General features: G+C 38.4%; 1 protein-coding gene across 3 annotated transcripts in view; it reads right to left on the bottom strand.

Moving 5' to 3' along the window:
* Nucleotides 1-24,304, bottom strand: part of CEP295 (centrosomal protein 295) — a 1,096,927-nt gene that overhangs the window by 35,374 nt on the left and 1,037,249 nt on the right. The window contains exons 7-15 of one of the 3 annotated variants that reach the window (XM_050758898.1): nt 21,029-21,124; nt 16,738-16,878; nt 12,812-12,995; nt 12,424-12,591; nt 8,515-8,736; nt 4,471-4,563; nt 4,212-4,315; nt 810-944; nt 23-120 (exon numbers count right to left, since the gene is read on the bottom strand). In XM_050758898.1, the coding sequence (XP_050614855.1) occupies nt 23-120; nt 810-944; nt 4,212-4,315; nt 4,471-4,563; nt 8,515-8,736; nt 12,424-12,591; nt 12,812-12,995; nt 16,738-16,878; nt 21,029-21,124 (1,241 nt within the window). Of the gene's footprint in view, nt 1-22; nt 121-809; nt 961-4,211; nt 4,316-4,470; nt 4,564-8,514; nt 8,737-12,423; nt 12,592-12,811; nt 12,996-16,737; nt 16,879-21,028; nt 21,125-24,304 lie in introns of those variants that run through there. The other 2 variants (XM_050758899.1, XM_050758900.1) reach the window with 2 other exon arrangements.

Raw genomic sequence — 24,304 nt, 5'->3', positions numbered from 1 at the left:
CAAATTATAACCTAGCTAATACCTGTTTTGTTGTAAAAGCTGATGTTGATAGTTACGAATCATCTGCCTATGACTATCTTCATCAGAAATTACAGCGCATGATGCTGGAGCAATGCCAACCTAATAAAAGACAAAGTTACTAATTAAAAAGCAAATTTAGAAATAAGTATTGAGGTATTTTTTACATCCAGTTCTATAATTGTAAACTTCTATACAGCTTTATTTTTTACAAAATGACTGGCATTTCCATCAGTAAGAAATGAACTAATCTGTCATTCTCCTTTAGTGCAGGTCCAAAAGCTCAATGTACACATTACCTACAAACCATGTTCATATCTATTAATATCCTATAGAAACTGAAAGATGAAAGCTGTAACTGATGCAAATTTATTCATATATACATACATTATATTAAAAAAAGACCAAATAAGAATTATAAAGGCATTTTACTTTTATTATTATTATTATTTTTTGAGATGGAGCCTCGCTCCGCAACCTCCACCTCCCAGGTTCAAGCGATTCTCCTGCCTCAGCCTCCGCAGTAGCTGGGATTACAGGGACGTGCCACCACGCCCAGCTAATTTTTGTATTTTTAGTAGAGATGGGGTTTCACCACATTGGCCAGGCTGCTCTCGAACTCCTGACCTGAAGTGATCTGCCCATTTCGGCCTCCCAAAGTGCTGAGATTACAGGCATGAGCCACCACGCCTGACCATCCATTTTACTTTTCTTAAATGCTACAAGTGCTCATATTTTCTTGCCCCCCTCACCAAACGATTTATGTAGTGATGAGATTTTCTGCATCCTACCCCAGTCGGTTGAGTTTTTTTTTTTTCTTCTTCCAGCTGAGCCCTGAAGCAGTCAGTTTCTAATCTTAATTTTTGCTGTTCAATTTGTTCAAGTAATTCCAATTGCTTTTGCTTCTGCTCTTCTATTTCCATTATCTAGGTAACAAAAATACTATTGATCTATTAACAACAAACTCATACAAAGGCAAAGCTAACACACATTCCATTTAAAAGAAATTAGGTTTCTTCACCAAGAGTACCAATTTTCAAAGAAGTAAGTGGTGATGCTTTATCTCTGTTGCTGTCACTGAATAGCTGTTGAACAGCTATTCTAAGTAGTTTTGAAGTTTTAGTAGAGACAGGGTTTCACCATGTTGGCCAGGCTGGTCTCAAACTCCTGACCTTGGGTGATCCGCCCACCTAAGCCTCCCAAAGTGCTGGGATTCCTAAACTGGGGATGGGATTAAAAGATGGGAAATGGGAAAAAGGGATAGAAGTAAAAAAAAGGCAGAAGGAAAAGAAAGAATAAATAAATAAACTATTTCTACTTTCTGAGAGCACAGGGAAACCGTGATCACCACTGAAGAACTACCCTGAAGTAGCAAATGATGTACAGCCAAATTCTATGTTCACACATTTAATAGTATAAATAATGAGTAAAGAAATTAAATATCAAGGCCTCCTAAAATACTTTGATTTCTTAGCCATACTCATTAAGAGGTATACTTATCTAGAAGCAATGAAAAACATTCTGTGTCTTTTTTGTCAGGCATGGAACAGAAGAAAATGGCAGAAAGATAACACATAAACTCTCATATTATACAAGCATACTCACACTCTAAGTAAGAACGTGTTTGAGTTCATGAGGACAAAACTAGCCTGCCAAATCCAGCACCTTAGTCTCCTCCTATCTGCAATTTAGCTTTTGTGGTTTAATTACTCAGGGTCAATAGCAGCCAGAAAATCTTAAACAGAAAATTCCAGAAATAATTCATGTTTTAAATTATGCACTATTCTAAGTAGTGTGATGAAATCTTGTACTGTCCTGCTCTATACTGCTGAAAACATGAATAATCCCTTTGTCCAGCATATCCATGCTGTAAACTGGACCAGGCCATTTGTTACTTAGCAGCCATCTTTGTTACAAAAACTTGCCTGTTGCAGCATCACAGTGCTTGTGTTCAAATAACCCTTATTTTACTTTATAATGGCTCCAAAGCACAAGAGTAGTAATGCTGGCAATTTAGATATGTCAAAGAGAGGCTGCGAAGTGCTTCCTTTTAGTGAAAAGTTGAAAGTTCTCAATAAGGAAAGAAAAAGAATTATAAGCTGATTGTTAAGATCTATGGTACGAGTAAATCTTCTATCAGTGGAATTATAAAGCAGGAAAAATAAATTCACCCATAGTATATACAGAAATCAAAAATCAATATTATCTGCAGTTTGGTACTATCAAGCATCCACGAGGGGTCTTGGAACATATACCCTGTAGATAAGCAGGGACCACTGTACAGTCCCTGACAGATAAATATTTACTGAATAAGTAAAAAAAGGCATGCACATTGTTTTATTACATACAGAACTAGAGATAATGAACAATGATCTTGTTTTCAAAATAAAAAATGTTTTGACCTGATTCTTTACCTATTCCTAGTTAGGCAACTGTGGCTTAAACTGAGTTCCTAGACAGCTCTTCTTCCTTACTCATAAGAACCCCTGAATTTAGATTGTTTACAGTTCTGTAGTACATCTATGACTGTACTATCCATACAGTGGTTACTAGCTTTATGTGACTACTTAAATTTAATTAAAATTAAATAAAACTTAAAATTCAGTTCCTCAGTTACACTAACAACATTTTGAGTATTCAACAGCTCATGGGGCTAACAGATACATACTGGACATAGATATAGAACATTTCCATCATCACAGAAAGTGCTACTGTACAATACTGTTCTAGACTATTGACGAAAAAATTTTATTTCTTTTTTTTTTTTTTTGAGATAATTTTGTCACCCAGGCTGAATGCAGTGGCACAATCTTGGCTGACTGCAACCTCCGCCTCTTGTGTTCAAGCGATTCTCCTACCTCAGCCTTCTGAGTAGCTGGAATTATAGGTGCGCACCACCACGCCCAGAGAATTTTTGTAGTTTTAGTAGAGACGGGGTTTCACCATGTTGGCCAGGCTGGTCTCAAACTCCTGACCTCGGGTGATTCACCCACCTAAGCCTCCCAAAGTACTGGGATGACAGGTATGAGCCACTGCGCCCGGCCTGAGAAAGTGTTTATCTGAGAAGAAATACTGGCTCATGGAATTATCATTCCCCAGCTGTATTTCTGAAAAAAACTAACTAGGACTATAAACTGGCTTGCTTAGTAATAATTAGCCTCCTTCAAGGTAAGTTGGGTTAAAAAATATTTTATTAAAAGTAGATGAGACCAAAATTATAAGTTAAGTAGATTTTTCTTCTTTTTTTTGAGATGGAGTCTCACTCTGTCATCCAGGCTGAAGTGCAGTGGTGTGATCTTGACTCACTGCAACCTCCATCTCCTGGGTTCAAGCAATCCTCCCACCTTAGCCTCCCGGATACCTGGGACTACAGATGTGTGTCACCACACCTGGCTGATTTTTGTATTATTAGTAGAGACGTGGTTTCACCATGTTGGCCAGGTTGGTCTCAAACTCCTGGGCTCAAGAGATCTGTCCACCTCAGCCTCCCATAGTGCTGAGATTTCAGGCATGAGTCACCATGCCTGGCCTAAAGAGGTTAAAGTTTAGCTTGGGCAACACTGCAAGACCTCATCTCTACTAGGAAAAAAAAAAAAATTAGCTGGTCATGGTGGCCCATACCTGTAGTCCTAGCTACTCAGGAGGCTGAGGTTAGAGGATTGAATTGAGGAGGTCAGGACTGCAGTGAGCCATGATCATGTCACTGTACTCCAGCCTGGGCGACAGAGGAAAAAAGGGGGTTGTATATTAAAAGTTTTTCCTCTAAAGTATTATTTTTCAAAAAACTTGTGAGATTACAAAGCCCATCTGAGTGTCTAATATTATGACAAGGACTTGTTAATTCAACAATTATTTATTGTATACTTGCTATGTACAAAGCATTGTATCAGAAACTGTGTAGGATAAACTGAATTTTTTTTAAAGAAGATAGTCTCTGCTTTTTAAAAGCTAATAAATTTTATAGAGAAGATCTATACAAATATATAAAATACAAAGCAGACAAAATAAGGGTTGAATGAGCAGTATGAGCAAAGACAACATGCATTTTCTCAGCTAAATGTTTGTGTAAGACAATGTCAAAAACATGATATCAAAAGTAGCCAGACATTAAGACAAATTTCATTGGCCAAACAAAATTATTTAATAGTACCTAGGGGAAAAAATAAACCTTTAAAAATAAAATTTCAAATTACCTGTTTCTGTCTTGCTGACATTCTAATCCTGGCTGCTTCTTCTTGAGGATGAAGTAGAACTGAACTCTGAGCTACAGTTGTGATAGGCAGGGTCTCATTTATTTCTAGGGGAATGCCCCAAACAAAAATTAGTTTCAATAATTTAGAATTTTGACACCACTATAATGCCCTTTCTTATCACATGTAATTTTATTTAAAAAAAAAAAAAGCAAGATGCCAGGAGTCAAATTTAATTTTAGGATGTGATAAAAAGAAATACCTTGTTCTTTTCCAGAGTTTGTACCACACGAAAGTGGTTTATCTTCACTGGCAAGTGGTCCAGACTCAATTGTTAGTGTATCACTTTCAACAACTGTAATAGATAATACCACTGTTATTATGAATATATCATCATTGTCAAACTTAAAGCAAAATAACAAAATTCTGGTATTAACAGATTCAATCTAGGGCCATCTGAATGTCTCATCTAGTTAAGATCCAGTCACCTTCCTGATGATCAGATACATTTCTCATTAAACCCAAGCCTAATAACAACAGAGATGAAAGACTAAAATTGTGAAAACGTGAAGAACTGATTTAAAAGATACGCTGATAGGGTTTCAAACACAGGAGAAAAGCATAAACAGAGTGGAAATAACAAGATATCAAAGTTAAAAAAGAGAAGCTAACAAAATGTCAATGTATCTTTGATATATTTGGATACTAGGTTTTTAAAAAATAATTTGTGAAACCAGAGCAGAGAAGGAAGTTAAAGCAATTTGTTCTGATCATAACTGGGTAGCCAGATACTCTGCATGGAGCTATCCGTTCGTTCACTCATTAATTCATTGGGCACCTACTTATGTGGCAGATGCTGGGGATACCACAGTGAATGAGAAAAGGCCTCAAGGAGGCTTTACAGAGTAGGTGGCAGAACCATCACATAATTATCCCAGAAAAAATTATAAAATTAGAAATTGTGGGCCGGGCGCAGTGGCTCACACCTGTAATCCCAGCACTTTGCGAGGCCGAGGTGGGTGGATCACGAGGTCAGGAGATTAAGACCATCCTGGCTAACACGGTGAAACCCCGTCTCTACTAAAAATAGAAAAAATTAGCCGGGCGTGGTGGCGGGCGCCTGTAGTCCCAGCTACTCGCCTTAGTCCCAGCTACTCGGGAGGCTGAGGCAGGAGAATGGCGTAAACCCGGGAGGCGGAGCTTGCAGTGAGATTGCGCCACTGCACTCCAGCCTGGGCGACAGAGCAGATTCCGTCTCAAAAAAAAAAAAAAAAAATTAGAAATTGTAATAAGTACTATATAAAAAGTGTGAAGGGTTATACAATAGAGTATAATAAATAATAGATTTCTGGGCAAGATGAAATTTCTCTGAGGAAAGGATATTTAAGCAGACACTTGAAAGATAAGGAAGAACCAGCCAGGTAAACAATGTGAAGATGTATAGGAGATCTTTCCAGACAGACCAAAGAGTATAAAAGGCCCCATGAGGATAAAGAAACAAACCTTGGCCCATTCAAGGAACTGAGAGATTAGTGTGCATGGTTTTAGTGAGGCAAGGGGGGGAATAGAGCAAGATGAGAATGGTGAAAGCCTGCTCATATAGGCCCTTTATCTTTTTTGTTTGTTTGTTTCTTTTGAGACAGAGTCTCATTTTGCCGCCCAGACTGGAAGACAGTGGCGTGATCTGAAGCTCCATCTCCCAGGTTCACACCATTCTCCTGCCTCATGCTCCCGAGTAGCTGGGACTACAGGCGCCTGCCACCACGCCCGGCTCATTTTTTTTTCTTGTGAGATGGAATCTCGCTCTGTCTCCCAGGCTGGAGTAGTGGCCCGATCTCGGCTCACTGCAAGCTCCGCCTCCCGGGTTCACGCCATTATCCTGCCTCAGCTTCCCGAGTAGCTGGGACTACAGGCGCCCACCACCACCACGCCTGGCTAATTTTTTGTATTTTTAGTGGAGACAGGGTTTCACCGTGTTAGCCAGGATGGTCTCGATATCCTGACCTTGTGATCCGCCTGCCTGGGCCTCCCAAAGTGCTGGGAGTACAGGCATGAGCCACCGCGCCTGGCCAGGCCCTTTTATCAAAAGAACTTGGTCATGGATTGACTATGAGAGTCCCCTTGTTTGGATTTCAACACCATATTCTCTCCTACTTCTCTGGCCACTCCTTTTACTGACTTTGCTATCTGCTCTTTCTCTAGCCATCTTCTAGATGTTGGAATCCCTCAGATGGTCTTACAAGCCCTCTTTTCACTAAATTATTTCCCCTCCAAGAGGTTTTCTACGCCTATGGCTTTAAATATCATATGTATATCTAGATTCCAAATTTACCTCTCTTGCTTTAAATTATTCGATTAATTCAACAAATGTTAACTGAGCACCTATTTTGTACAAGGCAGCAGTCCAGACTCTGGGGACATAGCAATGTACAAAATCAAAGTTCCTATCCTTATGGATGGGTGGGGTAGGCATTAAGACAATAAGCAAAATAAGCACCAAAGTCACTTTACTGGGCCCATCAGATATTGATAAGAGCTATGGGGGGAAAGCAGGGTAAAGGGGATAGGAAGTGAAAGGTGTGGAGGTTGGGGTAGAGGTGGGGAGTAGTAGAAGTGTGCCATTTTATATAGTCAGAAAAGGCCTTATTGAGAAAGGGATAGTTGAGTAAACATGTGAAGGAAGTGAGGGAGTGAGTCAAGGAAATACCAGAGAAAAAGAGAAGTCTAGTCAAAAAGACTAGCAATTGCTAAGACCACGAGTCCTATGTTTGCTGTTTGAGAAACAGCGAGCAAGCTGGCATCTACAGTGTAGAAGATGGGGAGGGAGGTATGGCAGGCAAATGAAGTCAGAGAGGTAGTGAGTATGGGAGTAGTGGTGGTGGGGGTGTATGTATGCAGGTCATATAAGGCTTTGAAACCACTATAAACTCTCTGGTTTTTACTGAGTGAAACTGACAGTTATTGGAGGGCTTCATCCAAAGAAATGACATGAGATTACTTGCTTTTAAGAGGACCACTGTGTTAAGAGACGATAATAGGGAGGTGCAAAGGCTGACAATAGCAGGCTACTACAAGAATCTACCCTAGAAAATGAACATGGCTTAAACTAGGATGTAGGTGGAAAAAAATGGTTGGACTATGGATATATTTTGAGGGTAGGGCCAACTGGATCAGCTAATGGTTTGGACATAAGATATGAAAAGAGGGAACCAGAATGATTATAAGGTTTTTGGCTTGAGCAAGGGAATTAACATATTGCCAGATACTGAAATGTGGAATACTGTAGGAAAAGCAGGTGTGTGGTGGGAGGGGATATCAACAGGTCACTTCTGAACAAATTTAAGATATTACTAGATATACAAGAGAAGGAAACAGTTAAATAAGTAGGCGAGTTCAAACAGGAAGCCAAAAATAGAAATGCACACTTGGGAGACATCAGCATATAGATGATAATGTAAAGTGTGACATTTGAGATCAACTAGGGAGTTTTGATATAAAGAGAAGGGACTTGAGGAATGAGCTCTAGACTAAGCATATCCACATGGAGATGTGGATAAACAGCGAAGAAAATGCAACAGAAAATAGTAAAGTAGGAAAACCAAGGGAAGGTACTGTCAAGGGGCCAAGGGAAGAAAATACTTCATGGCTTCCTGTGGGACGCAGGATAAAATCCAAAACCCAAATATAGACCACAAGTCACTTTTCTCAAAAGCACAGAAGCAAAACATTTCTATACAAATCCAATCGCATTTTAAAAATAATCGCAATCAAGGAGATACTTGAATTATATGTGAACAGATACTTTATAACTTCTGGAAGTACAGTTAATAGCCTGTTTTTCCTATCAGAAAATTATTTAACATTAGCAAATAAGAAACTAAGTATCTGGTGGGAATACAACATGTTCAAAAGCCATTAACATGTTCATATATCCTTTGATCAGGAGTTATTCTTTAAAGAGTCCTTCCTAAGGAAGGAAATAAAGATGTGGGCAAAGACTTCACTAAAAGGATGCCCGCTGTAGCACAAAAATGCCAAGAAAAATCAGAAAATGGCCTGAACATCTCAATAAGGAACTGGTTAATTTTGATTCATTGATCAGATTGGAATGAATATACGTAAATAACAATACTAGATTAAAAGTGGTCTGAAAGAAGATTAAGGGTTTTATAATGTTTCTTTGTTGCTTTTAATTAGCAGGATTATGTTTTGTTCCTTTTAACTGCTATTTGATTTTTCAGAAATGAACCTACTTTTGAACAACTTAAAAGGGTTTATATAAAATGAGACTCTTAGAGAGAAATACCTTGTTCCTGCCCAGAGGATAATGTTCTCTCTTCACTGGCAATTGTTCCTGACTCAACCGTTGGTGCTTTACTCTCAATTTCACTAACAGTCGTAATCATTTCACTTTCATCCTCAGACATGGATTTAATTGTCCAGAGAGATTTTTGGCTTCGGATCTTATTTAATAATTTTTTAAAAAGAACTTTTGAAGGAATCTGTTGGGTCTTCATTACCAAGGGAACTAAAAGAAAGAAAAAAGGGAAAAAACTTATTTAGCATCTATTGTATTACCAGACAAATTGTTCCATCTTATATTCGGTCACTGCTATAACCACTAGTTAAAAGCACAATTTTATTTTCCTCGATATTTACAATTTAACAGTGTACATGACAATGCCATTTGACGCCAATCATTATAACCAGAAATAATTTTTCAAATGAAAATAGTAAAAGTGCCAAAATTCAGGTATTTTCCAGAAACATGTATGCAACGCAAATTTCAAGCCTAAAAAACTTAACAGGAAGATGTTTATTTTGCTCGTTAAATAACTGAATAACTTCTAATTAATTTGCGGGTAAGATTAATATTGAAAATATATGCTGTGAGGTTCTATAGTCTACACTAGAGAACAGTCCCAAATATGGTTCTGTACTTCTTAGTGCGCTACAGAGGAAAACATCATAGCTATGAAAGCAAATCAACTGCTCCCAAATTATTCTTGGCACCATCTGGGAAAAATGTCTCCCACCCATCTTCACACAGAGATCCCTTCAGTTAAAAACAAAAACAAAAACAAAAAAACAACACAAGTATTTCTTCAAACATTTTCCCATGCGGGCTGATAGTTTAATGCCAAAACTCAGTATAATACGAACAGTTCTCTAAGAGGACAAAAGTGTGATGCAAGTATATATTTCTCTGGCTTAGTCAAGGAATAAAATTTAAGAATATCTTGAAGAGGCTGAAAATGGGCAGATTGTAGTTTTGTCTAACTTACATTAAAAAAAGAAAATCCAGGCCGGGCGCGGTGGCTCACGCCTGTAATCCCAGCACTTTGGGAGGCCGAGACGGGCGGATCACGAGGTCAGGAGATGGAGACTATCCTGGCTAACCCGGTGAAACCCCGTCTCTACTAAAAATACAAAAAAATTAGCCGGGCGTAGTGGCGGGTGCCTGTAGTCCCAGCTACTCGGGAGGCTGAGGCAGGAGAATGGCCTGAACCTGGGAGGCGGAGCTTGCAGTGAGCCGAGATCGTGCCACTGCACTCCAGCCTGGGCGACTGAGCAAGACTCCGTCTCAAAAAAAAAAAAGAAAAAAAAAAATCCAATTGAGTTATAATTTACAAAGAACAAGGTGCACAAAACCTAAGTGTATAGCTTAATGAATTTTACATGTCGATGTAACACCTTTCAGATTATGTGGAACATTACCAAGACTAAGCTTCCTTCATGTCCCTTCCCAGTCAATGCACCCCTAAAAACAGCCACTACTTTAACCCCAAGATCACAGATTAGTTTTGCCTTTTTTTTTTTTAAACCTTCATATAAACATGGAATCATATATTTAGGTGTTATTTTCTGCCTGGCTTCTTTCATTTACCATTACTCCACAACCCACTCGTTTTTAAGAAGTAAATTCATTGCTCATATTTAAAAGTAAGGATTTTTAAAAACAATGAGATTCCTAACTTCAAACAAACAACTTGGCAACACCAAGTCAATAAGACCAAATAAGATCAGCAGGAGCTAAAGTGTAAGTGTCCCTTTAGATTAGGCAAGACTTCCATTGTGACAAACTAGATATTGAATGATACTCCCAATGGAAATAACTGAAAAAGTTGCATAAAAGAGTAAAAACATCTTCTTTTTTAGATGGAGTTTCACTCTTGTTGCCCAGGCTGGAATGCAGTGGTGCGATCTCGGCTCACTGCAGCCTCTGTCTCCCAGGTTCAAGCGATTCTCCTGCCTCAGCCACCTGTGTAGCTGGGATTACAGGTGAGTGCCACTACACCCAGATAACTTTTGTATTTTTGGTAGAGACAGGGTTTCACCATGTTGGCCATGTGGTCTCGAACACCTGAACTCAAATGATCCTCCCACCTCAGCCTCCCAAAGTGCTGGGATTACAGGTGTGAGTCACTGCGCATGGCCGTAAGAATATCTTTTTACAGACACTGCTGGCTGGGTGTGGTGGCTCACATCTGTAATCCCAGCACTTTGGGAGGCAGAGGCGGGCAGATCATGAGGTCAGGAGTTCGACACCAGCCTGGGCCAACACAATGAAATCCCGTCTCTGCTAAAAATACAAAAATTAGCCAGGCATGGTGATGTGTGGCTGTAGTCCCAGCTACTCGGGAGGCTGAGACAGGAGAACCCAGGAGGCGGAGGTTGTGGTGAGCCAAGATCGTGCCATTGCACTCCAGGCTGGGGCAACAGAGCAAGACTGTCTCAAAACAAACAAACAAAACAAACAAACAAAAGACACTGCTGACCTAGTATGAAAAGAAAAGGTTCTGCAGCGGACAGAAATGAAATTTAAGTGGAAAGCTTGGAGGGAAGGCAAGTCAGTCCTGAAACCATCTTCTGCCAAACTTACGCCAAAGTCAAAACACAGTAACCTTAAGCTGCTGCTGCTTTTTTTTCCCCCAGTTGCTGGTAGTAACCTTAGGCTTCTGTTTGGACAACAATGTAGGCATAGGAGACATGAATAAGGCCTAGAGCCCTTACTTGAGGAGTCTAATGGGAGGCCTACATTAAGCTGGAATCCCAAAAGGCTATGTTCAGGGTATAGGGCGAAGACGATAAGAAACCCTGAGTGGTTTTAAACAAAGGCAATACCAGCAGATATGGGGCAAAAATAGCTTAAATCCGTGAAGAGGACTTGGTCTTTAAGGAGACATGCAGGTAAAAGGAAAGTGTTAAAGGTAACTCCCAGTGGTCTGGCTTGGGTAACTACAGACTGTGATACCATTCACTAAGATAGAAAAGATAGGTAGAGACTGTTTCAGTAGGCAAGAGAAGATCATAAATTTATTGCTTGACATGGAGTTTTAACTATGGGACAGTCAAGTAAAAAAGTTCAGAATGTTGGCGATAGAGATGTTTGAGAGATCAAAATTTGTGCTATCCATCATTACACAAAAAGTACCTAGAAATGACTGAATACCAGTAGGATCTCTGATGATCTGACCAGTCTGTGCTGACCTTTGTTGTGCTGAATCTCTACTCCCTCAAATGGGGATGGCACCAGATTCAAGAGGCCAAATAAGAGATCCAGAGCTAGTCAATGAGATACGGGGTTTCACTGAGGGCATACATACAAGGGGGAGTCCAGTGGCAGCAGGCTGGACAGAAGAACTGCAACTGCTTGCAAAAAGCATGCCATTTAAATAGCACTGTCACTTAGTACCCTTTTCCTAATGACCTCCACCTGACGACTTTCATTCAACCCAAAACTTGATACCTTGATCCTCTGTGTGGCTCATGTTCCACAGGATGGGACAGGGGCTCAGGTATTCCTCATAGACAAGAAAGAATCTCCAGGTTGGCTATTCCCAGATTCCCTAGCTCAGAACACACATTCAGGTGTGTATGCCACACAGGGTCATTCTCAGGATATGCTGAAGTTATTGCTATCAGGTATGTTTACCATACAATCTTTCAAATGAATTCAGAATTGAGCACCTAACTCAAATAACCTGAAAATCTTCAGATCATCTGTACGTCTGAATAAACTTTCCTCCTACGCATATGAAAAAGTATCATCAGTGATGGATATATAAAAACATTGTTTCCTTTAGCTACTGATCCCATCAGTATTACTCATTGCTTGCACTTAAATCAGACCAGATTTTCCTAACTGCTGGCTAATGGTTAGCATTTCTTTTCCTGTGAAATATTGTAATATTTAGCTCAGAAGGGTTTTTACCATCTGTTTCACTAGAACATATTATTTCAGCTTCTGTCACTGGAAGGTCTTCAGCTGCACCCAAATTTTCTTGTTCCATTGAAAGGTTCAGCTCTTCATCTTGAATCTGATCAGTCACAGTGGGCAAGGGCTCTGGTTCAAGGTGCAGAATCAGATTCCCTTTCACCTCTTAAAAAAGAAAAATAGAGACATGTTTCCATTCCAAAACGATTAAAAATAACTGGATCACAAAAATGCAAAGGTCACAGTAATGTCTCAATCTAAACTATGGGGGGCCTCCTTCAAATTGAGAACTCATTTCAAGATAAAAACTGCTTTATCATTACAAACATATTTTCCCACCAAAACGTTAAAACCACTACTGAAAGCTCTACTGAAAATATCTTACTCCTGTCTGCATTGTACATATCTTCAAAGGCAAATTCCAGTTCTCTCTGCCAGTCTTCTTTCAGTTCACTGCGTTTGTATGGAAGTTCAACTAGTTGTGGTGGCATTTGTGCTACAGTCTGTCTCCTACGTGCCAGGTCCTCTTGCTGTAGCTGTTTGAGTTCTTTCATTAGTTTCTCCTGATTCTTCAAGAATGAAGAGAATTAACAAAAACTGAGTCACAAACTTTGTATGGTAATATTAACAGTGTTGCAGGTAGGGGAAATGAGGATCAGGGTCTAAGCTTCTCTCCTCTCCTCTATTATTTGTTCAGCCAAAAGACAGACATTTACTCATTCAACAATTATTTGTTGAATACCAGATACCACATTAAGTGCTAGGGACACAATCTCAACCCTAACCTAGTTCCCTAGTAGTAAGACCAACAAACAAGTAGTATTATGTTATAAGTACTATGAAAAAGTGGTACTGGTTAGGCCATTAGCTGCAAAAAGTGTCTGCCAGCTACAGTTTTCCATTCTGAGGAAAGTCATGAAGTTAATTTCTATATAAGTTACCATGGCTCTCGTGATGTATTTTGTTCCAGTTCTCCATATACCTATCTGAGGTAAACACCAAGACCCAGAGTTGACTGTGGCTTAACATAGAATATTTCTTGTTACCTCACATTCTTATGAATTTCTATTATTAAAGGAGATCTGAATGTATTTCTTTAAGCTTAAAGAGTATGGCTAATATGAAAGTTTAATCAGTGTTTTAGTGAGGTTATCTAATGGAATTTTGGTGATAGAAGGAAGGAGAACAAGGCAAGAATTCTCATTCCTTGCGATAAGGATTTAGCCAGACAAAAGTGGGTGAAAGAGAATGAGTCCATGTAAGAAAAAACTGTAGCAAAACAGTATGGAGACGAAGGCATGGGATATTCAGAAAATAGCGCACTGTTCACTATAGCTAGGGTATGTAAGGCAAGGATGATTAGGGAAAGAAGATAAAACTGGAGAAGCAGGTAGAAGTCAAATATTAGTTAATACAGACACTAGAAGGAAATAAGGTCCCAGGCCACAATACAGTATGCAGCAAAAAGGTTCAGATAGGAAAAATGAAATCTTCTATTAGCAGTGAGATTGCATGGTTTTTAAACAACCTTCTTATATAAGGAACATTAAGCCTACTATAACATAGAGAAATCCTGCATTGAAAAAGTGGTAATGGGCCGGGCACAGTGCCTCATGCCTGTAATCCCAGCACTCTGGGAGGCCGAGGCAGGCAAATCACCTGAGGTCAGGAGTTTGATAACAGCCTGGCCAATATGGCGAAATCCCGTCTCTACTAAAAATACAAAAATTAGCCGGGCGTGATGGCACGTGCCTGAAATACCAGCTACTTGGGAGACTGGGGCGGGAGAATCGTTTTAACCTGTGAGGCAGAAGTTGCAGTGGGCCAAGATTGTGCCACTGAACTCCACTCTGGTCAACAGAGTGAGACTCTTTATTAAAAAATAAATAAAAATAAATTAAAAAGTGATAACATATATACATTACTTATTCTTTTCTAAAGTTTTAACTATTTTGTCTTTTCAGGATGAATTTTTTTTGCCATGCCCTGAAAAAGAATAAAATTATAAATGAACTTATTTCATTTATACTGATTCTAATTATCTAAAGTTATTTGAGTAAGTATACTATTTTAGCTCATTGCAAGCTAGCATTTTTTTTTTGGATTATTTATAACAATGACCCCTATCACTAACATTTACTGAGCTTATGAAATTCCAGGTACATTTCTAAAGGCTTTACTAAACTCATTTAATCCTCACAAAACAGATGATCAGGAGAGGTGTGGCAGGGGAGGTTAAAAAACAAAAAACAAAAAACAAAAAAAATCCAGCCAGGCTTGGTGGCCTACACCTGTAATCCCAGCACTTTGGGAGGCCAAGGCAGGCAGATCGTTTGAGGTCAGGAGTTCCAGCCTGACCAACATGGTGAAACCTTATCTCTACTAAAAATACAAAAAAATTGGGCCGGGCACAGTGGCTCATGCCTGTAATCCCAGCAATTTGGGAGGCTGGGGCAGGCGGATCATGAGGTCAGGAGATAGAGACCATCCCTGGCTAAGATGGTGAAACTCCATCTCTACTAAAAATACAAAAATTAGTCAAGTGTGGTGGCGTGTGCCTGTAGTCCCAGCTACTCGGGAGGCCAAGGCAGGAGAATTGCTTGACCCCGGGAGGTGGAGGTTGCAGTGAGCCAAGATCATACCACCACGCTCCAGCCTGGGCGGCAGAGCAAGACTCTGTCTCAAAAAAAAAAAATTAGCTGTGTGTGGTGTCGCGTGCCTGTAGTCCCAGCTACTCAGGAGGCTGAGGCGGGAGAATTGCTCGAATCTGGAAGGTGGAGGTTGCAGTGAGCCAAGATCCCGCCACTGCACTCCAGCCTGGGTGACAGAGTGAGACTCCATCTCAAAAAAAACACATGAAACAGAACTCAGAGAGTTTAACTAATCTGCCTGAGATCAAACAGCTGACTGGTGAAGGAGAGAGATAAATCCTGGCAGAATGACTGTGGAGCCCACTTGCTTTACTACTAAACACTACTGCTTTTATGGAAGAATCTGTTCAATTTATGACTGCTTTTTGTGTCTGTTTTACTATAGGTTTAAACCTTAGATGGGGAGAATTACTGATAACAATTCAGACATTCAGTTATTTTAATCATAATTCACTCCTACTTTATAAAAGCTAAAAATTTAAGGGAGAAGCTCATGATTTAGTTCAAACTATAAAAATAAACTTTTGTAAGAAAATTTAATTTCCAATGCATTTTTAAGAAGTACTTAAAAACTTATTCCTAACATGGGTATTTAAAACATCCAAATGCATTAGTCAAATTCAGAAAATAAAATCAGACTTCTAATAAGATGAATCAGTTTTATGCAATCCTCCCAACTCAGCCTTCTTGGGAAATGAGGTGCCAGGCTACAATACAGTCCCAAACTGGGACTGACTGTATTGACTCTGTAGTCCCAGGTCACCATGCCTGGCTAACTTTTGATTTTTTGGTAAAGACAGGGTTTCGCCTTGTTGCCCAGCCTGGTCTTGAACTCCTAGGCTCAAGCGCTTTGGCCTCCCAAAATGTTGGGATGACAGGCATGAGCTACCTTGACTGGACTTGACAGTCACTTCTTAAATTTTTTTTGAGACAGGGTCTCACTCTGTGGCCCAGGCTGGCATCCAGTGGTGTGGTGTGATCTCAGCTCAAAGCAATCTCCTTGTCCCGGGCTCAGGTGATCCTCCTCCCACCTTGGCCTCCGGAGTAGCTGGGACTACAGCCGCATACCACCACGCCTGGCTAATTTTTCTGTTTTAAGTAGAGACGGGGTTTCTCCATGTTGCCCAAGCTGGTCTTAAACTTCTGGGCCTACACGATCCGCCTGGCTTGACATCACATAGTGCTGAGATTACAGGCATAAGCTACCATGCGTGGCCTATGGTCACTTTTTAAAAGCTGCGGTAGCAAGGATCATGACTTTATTTTTGAAACAACATTCTACAAAACCAGAAAGTGGCTTGCTCAATGCATATTTAATGAACTGAATCCTCAAATTTATAGAGCACATATGCTACTTAAATAATTAAATTAGGAAAGTGATTTTTTTTCCCAGGTTGTTTTTGGACATATTGAAATATTAAACTTTTAATAAATTCATTAGTAAAATTTTTAGAACAGCAATACACTGGCAGAATAGCTTAACCCAATCAGAACTTGAAATGGGAGGGCAAAGAAAGTTGGGAAACTTGAAATTATATGAATCAGAGACTATATTGAACACCCACCCTTCCCACCTTTCTTTGAGCTCATTCACTAATCAGTCCTGCAATGCTATTAGTAAGTCCATCAGTAATGGTCACGGGTAGAATTTAAGTCTTACTTGAGCCAAATGGATCTTCTTCATTGCTTGGAATCCCCGTACATGTGCCTTTTCAAACCGTTCCATTCTCTCTTGTGCTGCCTGTTTTTGTAGCTCTTCCAATCGTTTAGCTTCCTCTTCAGCAGCCAAATGAGCATCTGGCTAGCAGTCATTAAAAAATTTTAGGCAAAAGTTTTAAAGTGTGAGACAAGCAATAACTAAAAAACAAAACAACCTTGAAATCATGTTTTCTACATATATAAAATTAAATATAAGAAGAGTTATATTTTAAAATTCCCACAATTATCAACGGCATGTATCTATGAAAGTGATCAAATTGTTAGTATAAGTTTTATGAGTTACTCATTTTAAACCAGATTAGGTTATACTCCTCCAAACATATTTCTCCATCACTTTGTAAGAAAAGAAATCTCTTGCTGGGCGTGGTGGCTCATGCCTGTGATTCCAGCACTTTGGGAGGCTGAGGTGGGTGGATCACCTGAGGTCAGACTGTCCAACACGGTGAAACTCTGTCTCTACTAAAAATAGAAAAATTAGCCAGGCATGGTGGTTGGGCACCTAAAATCCCAGCTACTCAGGAGGCTGAGGCAGGAGAATTGCTTGAGCTCGGGAGGCAGAGGTTGCAGTAAGCTAAGATTGTACCACTGCACTCCAGCCTGGGCGACAGGACAAGACTCCGTCTCAAACATAAAAAAAAAAGAAAACCTCAGGCCGGGCGCGGTGGCTCAAGCCTGTAATCCCAGCACTTTGGGAGGCCGAGACGGGTGGATCACGAGGTCAGGAGATCGAGACCATCCTGGCTAACACGGTGAAACCCCGTCTCTACTAAAAAATACAAAAAACTAGCCGGGCGAGGTGGCGGGCGCCTGTAGTCCCAGCTACTCGGGAGGCTGAGGCAGGAGAATGGCCTGAACCCGGGAGGCGGAGCTTGCAGTGAGCTGAGATCCGGCCACTGCACTCTAGCCTGGGCGACAGAGCGAGACTCCGTCTCAAAAAATAAAAATAAAAAATAATAAAAAAAAGGAAACCTCATTAAAATGACAGTATTGAAAGGTAAATACCCATAAATCTCATTAACATAAATAACACAAAAAAGAGAAAGGGGCACAGAATCTGGATTTACTTTTTTTTTTTTTTAAAGAAATGAGGTCTTGCTATGTTCACCAGGCTGGTCTCAAGCAATCCTCCCATCTCGGCCTCCAAAAGTGCTGAGATTACAGGAGTAAGCTACCACATCCAGCCTGGATTTACTTTTATTATCTGAATATTCACTTTCAAGTATAGGTAAATATTCTAAATGTAACCGGCAGTAAAAGTCTTTTTCTGTCTTTTGTATGTTGAAATTCTGCCAGCCAGTTGCAACAATTAATGACGACCAAGAAAGCTGTTAACTTCAAGTGTAAGATTATTAAAAATTCTCAAATGGTGAGATAAATAGGTAAAGAGATTGACGGTTAATAAATTAACAAGGAGTACACTGGCCAAACAAATTTATCAAAAATATATCCTCTTTGAGCCACTAAATATTCATGCAAAACTAAATAACATCAGGCAAGACAAAAAAAGTTAGATTAAATCAAAATTATAATCTCTAGAAGTATTTAGTATATCAATATGTATATTAAATAAAATAACCTCTGAGAACAATATTTCAATCCATTTCAGCCATGAGGTTTTCAAGAAAAAAGTTGTTTATGAATTCTTCACATCTCTTGAAGATAAATTAAAAGCAGTATGTCAATTTTGGTAAACCAAAATTTTAAAGAAAGGAAAAATTTCAAAATAGCATACAACATGAATGATAAATATCAGCTCAGATATAAAAAGTCATATAAAGGATATGAATAAAGGGTCAGAGAAAAAGTTAGGGACCACAAACAAATTTTGTTCTTATTGATCATACTTCAAAACAAGATTTGTAATACAGCTTTAGGAAGACAATCCCCTATAGATTTGTGTCAATGTAATTAAAAACATAACCATAAATCTGGTTGAAATAATGTTAGATTCTATTTTCAGTATTTGAAGATCAAAGATATATGAATGATAAATGCTATTAATAAATACATTTCTGCATTTTGCACATCAGATATTTGGACAGAAATCTTTTTAGATATAATAGAGCATGGAAAATCGATGATGAATTTAACTGATTCAGCTGTACTTTTCTGCAGACATTTCTGGGTCTCACCACAAACAATATAGTGAATCTGACTCAAGAAATATTTTCAGAATGCAACATTCATTTGAAAAAAGTGCTATGTAACTGTCACTGACAAAGAATAGACATGATGAAGGCTATGAATAAGTAATGTAGGACTTTTAAGCATATGATGTTTTGTTTAGTTGTGTGTAGAGGTAGCGAATGTAACAAAACAAAATGTAGACAACTACTGGCTGTAAGTAGGACTACAGCAGGTCACTTTCATAATTCTTCTTCAGCCAAAGATATATATTATGACATACAAGAGATTTTGGAATTACTTTATCAGGATGTTAAAAACACACACACATAGGACAAGACTCCGTCTCAAACATAAAAAAAAAGGAAACCTCAGGCCGGGCGCGGTGGCTCAAGCCTGTAATCCCAGCACACACACACACAATAGCAGCTCTTATGTGCTAAAAAGTCTGACTGAACAAATGAAAGTTTGTTTGCAGAAAGCTGCTAAAGAAAAATACCCAAACATATATGCCAAGAGTGCAAATATTTTTTATATGATACCTGCTATAAAGATCATATCGTTCTCCTCCAGGGAAGATGCTAAAATTATTGTGCATGTGAGCTGAGTGCAGATGAAAATTGAGGTAATTTTATCTTGAAAGCCAAACACATTAATCATCACATTTTAAATCCAAGGTTTAAGGACAGATTTTTCCTAAGTGATGGAGTAAAGCAGCAAATAAAAGAAAATATTCGAATAAGAAGGGGTACAGTAATAAATCTATTTCTGGAAATATTCAGAAATCATATCTCCAAACTACACAAAGCTTTAGTTTGTGGGACCACTTTCATAAAACTGTTAGAAATAAAATTTGTTTGTGGTCCCTAACTTTTTTCTAACCCTTTATCATTGTAACTACTGATCTAATTTTTAAGTCCAAAATTGAAAAGGAGGTAGGTCTTCTAGTTACTATCAAAAAAGAAAGCTTATGGATATTAATTTAATACCAGCAGCACCCTATGCTGATGGAGTTAGGTAAAAAAATAATTCATCATCAATCTTAGTTAAAAGGTAACATCTTTTTAATATCACAAAAATGCAGTGAATAGTACAGCATTTAGCAACAAATTGAAGTTATTGTTCCTACATTATAATGTTGAAAATGAAATAATACTTTACAATTTTAAATAAATCTCAGATTTACTCTTGCATCTTAGAAGTTCATTCTGTGATATTCATTTTAGTTCTTAACTGAATATTGCTTTTAATACCTGCTATTAAGCAGTCAACCAAAATGTGTATTTGTTGCATTCTAAATGCCACAGGAATGCTATAAAATTTATTTTCCTAGTAGCCAAATATATTCAACATGAAAAAAATTAAAACCCCCATTGACACAGAGAAATAGCAATTATAATAACAATATATCATTTGTTACTCTTAAGACTGGCAATAAGTTTTAAAACACAATATTCCGTGCAGACAAGGTTATGGTAAGGTGGCCATTCTCCTATGTTGTTGATGCTTTTAAAAAGCAATTTAATGATCTGTATCAAATGTTACACAGTTTGGAGCCAATACTTTCTCTTTTAGGAATTTATATATAATCAGAGATGTGGATAAAAATGTGCAAGATAATGATTACTTACAGAAGCAAAAAATAATGATTAAATAAATGGTACGATGAAATATTAAGTGGCTAGTAAAAATCATGTTTTTAAAAGTGTGTATATGTTTATATTTAAATAAAAGTTATAATGAATTTATTAAAACATTAACCATATTCCACTTTGATGACAGAACTGGTGTTTTCCCAATAGTTTACACTTATGTGTATAGTTTCAAATTTTTCACAAATAGCATGTAATATTTTATGATTAAAAAAAGCTTTAAAATCTGTTATTTTAAAATATAACCATTTAAATAGCCAACTAGTTTCTTTAATTCATATTAAACCATCATATGCCTGACATAAAAATTCAAAGCATTTAAAAGGTTTTTGATTATTATTACCAATTGTACAAATTTTGAAATCTGGGAACACCATAATATAATTAAGATATAATTCAATTCAATGCACACAGAAATAATAAATCGAGGGCATGAGGAAACAATAAGTCAATCACCTGTTTTGTGTCTGTCTCTCTACTCACAAAAGTGTGAAGATGGTGGTAGGTAGAACTATTGGTTTTGACTGCAGAAATTCTTTTTACTTCAATGTTCTGGAAACAACATAAAAAAATAGGTTAAAAGCATTAATTTTCACTTAAAGCTGAATCCAATGCAAAAAAAGTTATTTTGTATATTATTGAGTTCTCCGCATCCAAAACATGCTAAAATCTGCTCATAATGAAATCAAATTTTTAGTTAAATTACTTCAAATTTTAATAAAAGTACCAGACTCATCAGTATTTCAAATCATCTTCAAGGTGTCGCTAACTAATCAATGTGCTTTATTCATCTCAATTTTTAAGTTATTTATAGAGAAATTTCATCTTTAAATCTCCTGAATATAGAAGGGCTTATAGGCCATCAAGTGAAATGAAAATCATTTCATTATATTTATAAGAAAACAGCATGCCTCATTATGTCCTTTTCCATATCTAATCACAAAAATTCTACTGTAGTTCACACCAGTCTTATTTTCTCAATGTTTAATGATGTATTTTGAGTTTTGTTCCTGAAACACTTGCCAATATATTTAAATTACACTTATTCCAGAACAAAACAACTCTCAGAAGAATGACAGTAAACTACCTTCCCCCTTCTCTTTCCTGTATTTTGTAGTAAAGGCAGATTCAACCCATCACAACCTATCACACACTGATGTTAATTAATTAACTAAACTGACAATATTAAGTGCCTACTATGTGTTAAACATTACACAAGGCATTGTGAACAACAATGAGAAGTAAAATAAAAGAATGGCTGCTGGCTTCAAGGAGCTCACAGTAACAGTTCTAACAACTAGAAGTTCTAACAATTACACATAAGTTAAATAATAAACCATGCATTTTACAGATAACATGATGAAAACAATATCCAGAAAGAAATGCTAACACTTCTGCTGGATGTCTTCTGTATTATATCCTAGTAGTGAAAAGTTAGCAAAGTCCCTCAACTTTTCTGTCCCTCAGCTTCCTTAAGAAAAGTGGATTTATAGCTATTGCTATACCATATGATCATTGTGACAATTCTGTGAGAATCAATTAATGTATAAAAAGCATTTTTAATTTTTTTAAGGCCTGTTGACAAGGCCAGAGTACAGAGGCATGGCCATAGCTCACTGCAACTCCTGGGCTCAAGTGATCCTTACGCTTCAGCCTAACATAGCTAGGACTACAGGCATGTACCATCATGCCTGGCTAATTCAATGACATCACGAATGCAACACAGGTTGGGAGGGAGAAAAGTTTAAATAAGAATAGGTTCAGAATTAACCAGTTTTAGCTATAACATATATGAATGTGGAATGAGGAGGAGGACTCAAGTGAAAAGAAACAATATAAAAGATAAAAAGGGGCTGGGCGCGGTGGCTCACACCTGTAATCCCAGCACTTTGGAAGGCCGAGGCAGGTGGATCACTTGAGGTCAGGAGTTCGAGACCAGCCTAGCCAACATGGTAAAACTCCATTTCTACTAAAAATACAAAAATTAGCCAGGCATGGTAGCACACACCTGTAATCCCTGCTGCTAGGGAGGCTGAGGCAAGATAACTACTTGAACCAGGGGTCAGAGGCTGCAATGATGCAAAATGAGCTAAAAGTGTGCCAAGTGTGCCACTGCACTCCAACCTGGGTGACAGAGAAAGACTCTGTCTCAAAACAAACAAACAAAAAACAAACACACACAAAAAAAGAAGGGGGGATTAAGAAAATCCAAGTAAAAGTGAACAGGCTAATGTAAGCAGAATTATTTGAGTAGTTTTTAAGAACTTTTTTCTTATCTGAGAAACCTTCTCTTATCTGAGAACTTATTTCTTACCTGAGTAGCTTTTAACAAGTTTTTTGAGAACAGAGCCCAGTATTAGCGCTGTTAAAAAGCTGCGGCCAGGCGTTGTGGCTCACACCCGTAATCCCAGCACCTTGGGAGGCCAAGGCAGGCAGATCACTTGATGTCAGGAATTTGAGACCAGCCTGGTCAACATGGAGAAACCCCTTTTCTACTAGAAATCAACAATTAGCTGGGCATGGTAGCACACACTTGTAATCCCAGCTACTTGGGAGGCTGAGGCAGGAGAATCACTTGAACCCAGGAGGCAAAGGTTGCAGTGAGCCGATCTTACACCACTGCACTCCAGCCTGGGTGACAGAGTACGACTCTGTCTCAAAAAATAAAAAATAAAAAAAAGCTGCACAGGTGATAAATGTACAGCCAAAGTTGAGAATTACCTAGACCAGTCAGAAGATAACTAATTGGCAAGCACCTGGAAATACATCCAGGTATGTACAACAGAGGACCTTATTCAGGGTCTTATCATTCAGGTAAAGAATTAAACTGACCACTAATGAAAACATTAACTAGCATAAAGACACACATATACATATATATATATGAGACAGGGTCTTGCTATGTTTCCCAGGCTGGTCTTGAACTCCTGGGCTCAAGGAATCCGCCCACCTCAGCCTCCTAAGTAGCTGGGATTAAAGGCAGGTGCCACCACACCCAACTTTAACTAGTTAATATTAAAGTTCAGTAAGAAACTGGTCACAAAACAAAAATTCAGACATGGTAGTACACATTAGAATGCTTCACTCTACAAAGAATCTTAGTAGCTGTTAAATCAATGCCTTGAAAAAAATAAACCATAGGACTCTTGACAAGGAAGAACTCTGAAGAAAACAAGTCTCTAAAATTATGTAATTTGATATACAAATGTGATTCAGTTTACACATTTTAAAGCACCAGTACTTCCAGAGTAAAGGCAATTATGTATAGATTGAATTTGGAATCCTCCCAAAATTGGGATTACAATTTGAGATTTCGATTACTATGAATCCTTATTGATTATAACAGGATTTCCAATGAATTGCACCTAAGTTTTTAGTGAAATCAGTCCTTAGCCTGGTAGAATTAGGATGATCTGTTAATAATTTAATCACTCAATTTACTTCCCGTGTTCTATCTTCCAGCCTTAGTTTTGCTCCACACTAACTATTTCTAGCTTTATCTACCCAAGTACAGGACAAAACCAGCTTTCTACACTGGAGTAGCTGACACTGGCTCATGCAGCAATGGAAAACAAGAAAAAAAAATGCCAGGCACTGTGGCACATGCCTGTAGTCACAGCTACTCAGAAAGCAGAAGCAGGAGGATTGCTTTAGCTCAGGAGTTCAAGGCTGCAGTGAGCTATGATGGTGCTGGTGAAGAGTCACTGCACTCTCACCTGGGAAACACAGTGA

Source organism: Macaca thibetana, chromosome 14, assembly GCF_024542745.1.
Source record: "Macaca thibetana thibetana isolate TM-01 chromosome 14, ASM2454274v1, whole genome shotgun sequence".
Taxonomy (NCBI): domain Eukaryota; kingdom Metazoa; phylum Chordata; class Mammalia; order Primates; family Cercopithecidae; genus Macaca; species Macaca thibetana.
The sequence above is the reverse complement of the archived record's forward strand: the minus strand, read 5'-3'. Positions and strand labels throughout refer to the sequence as shown.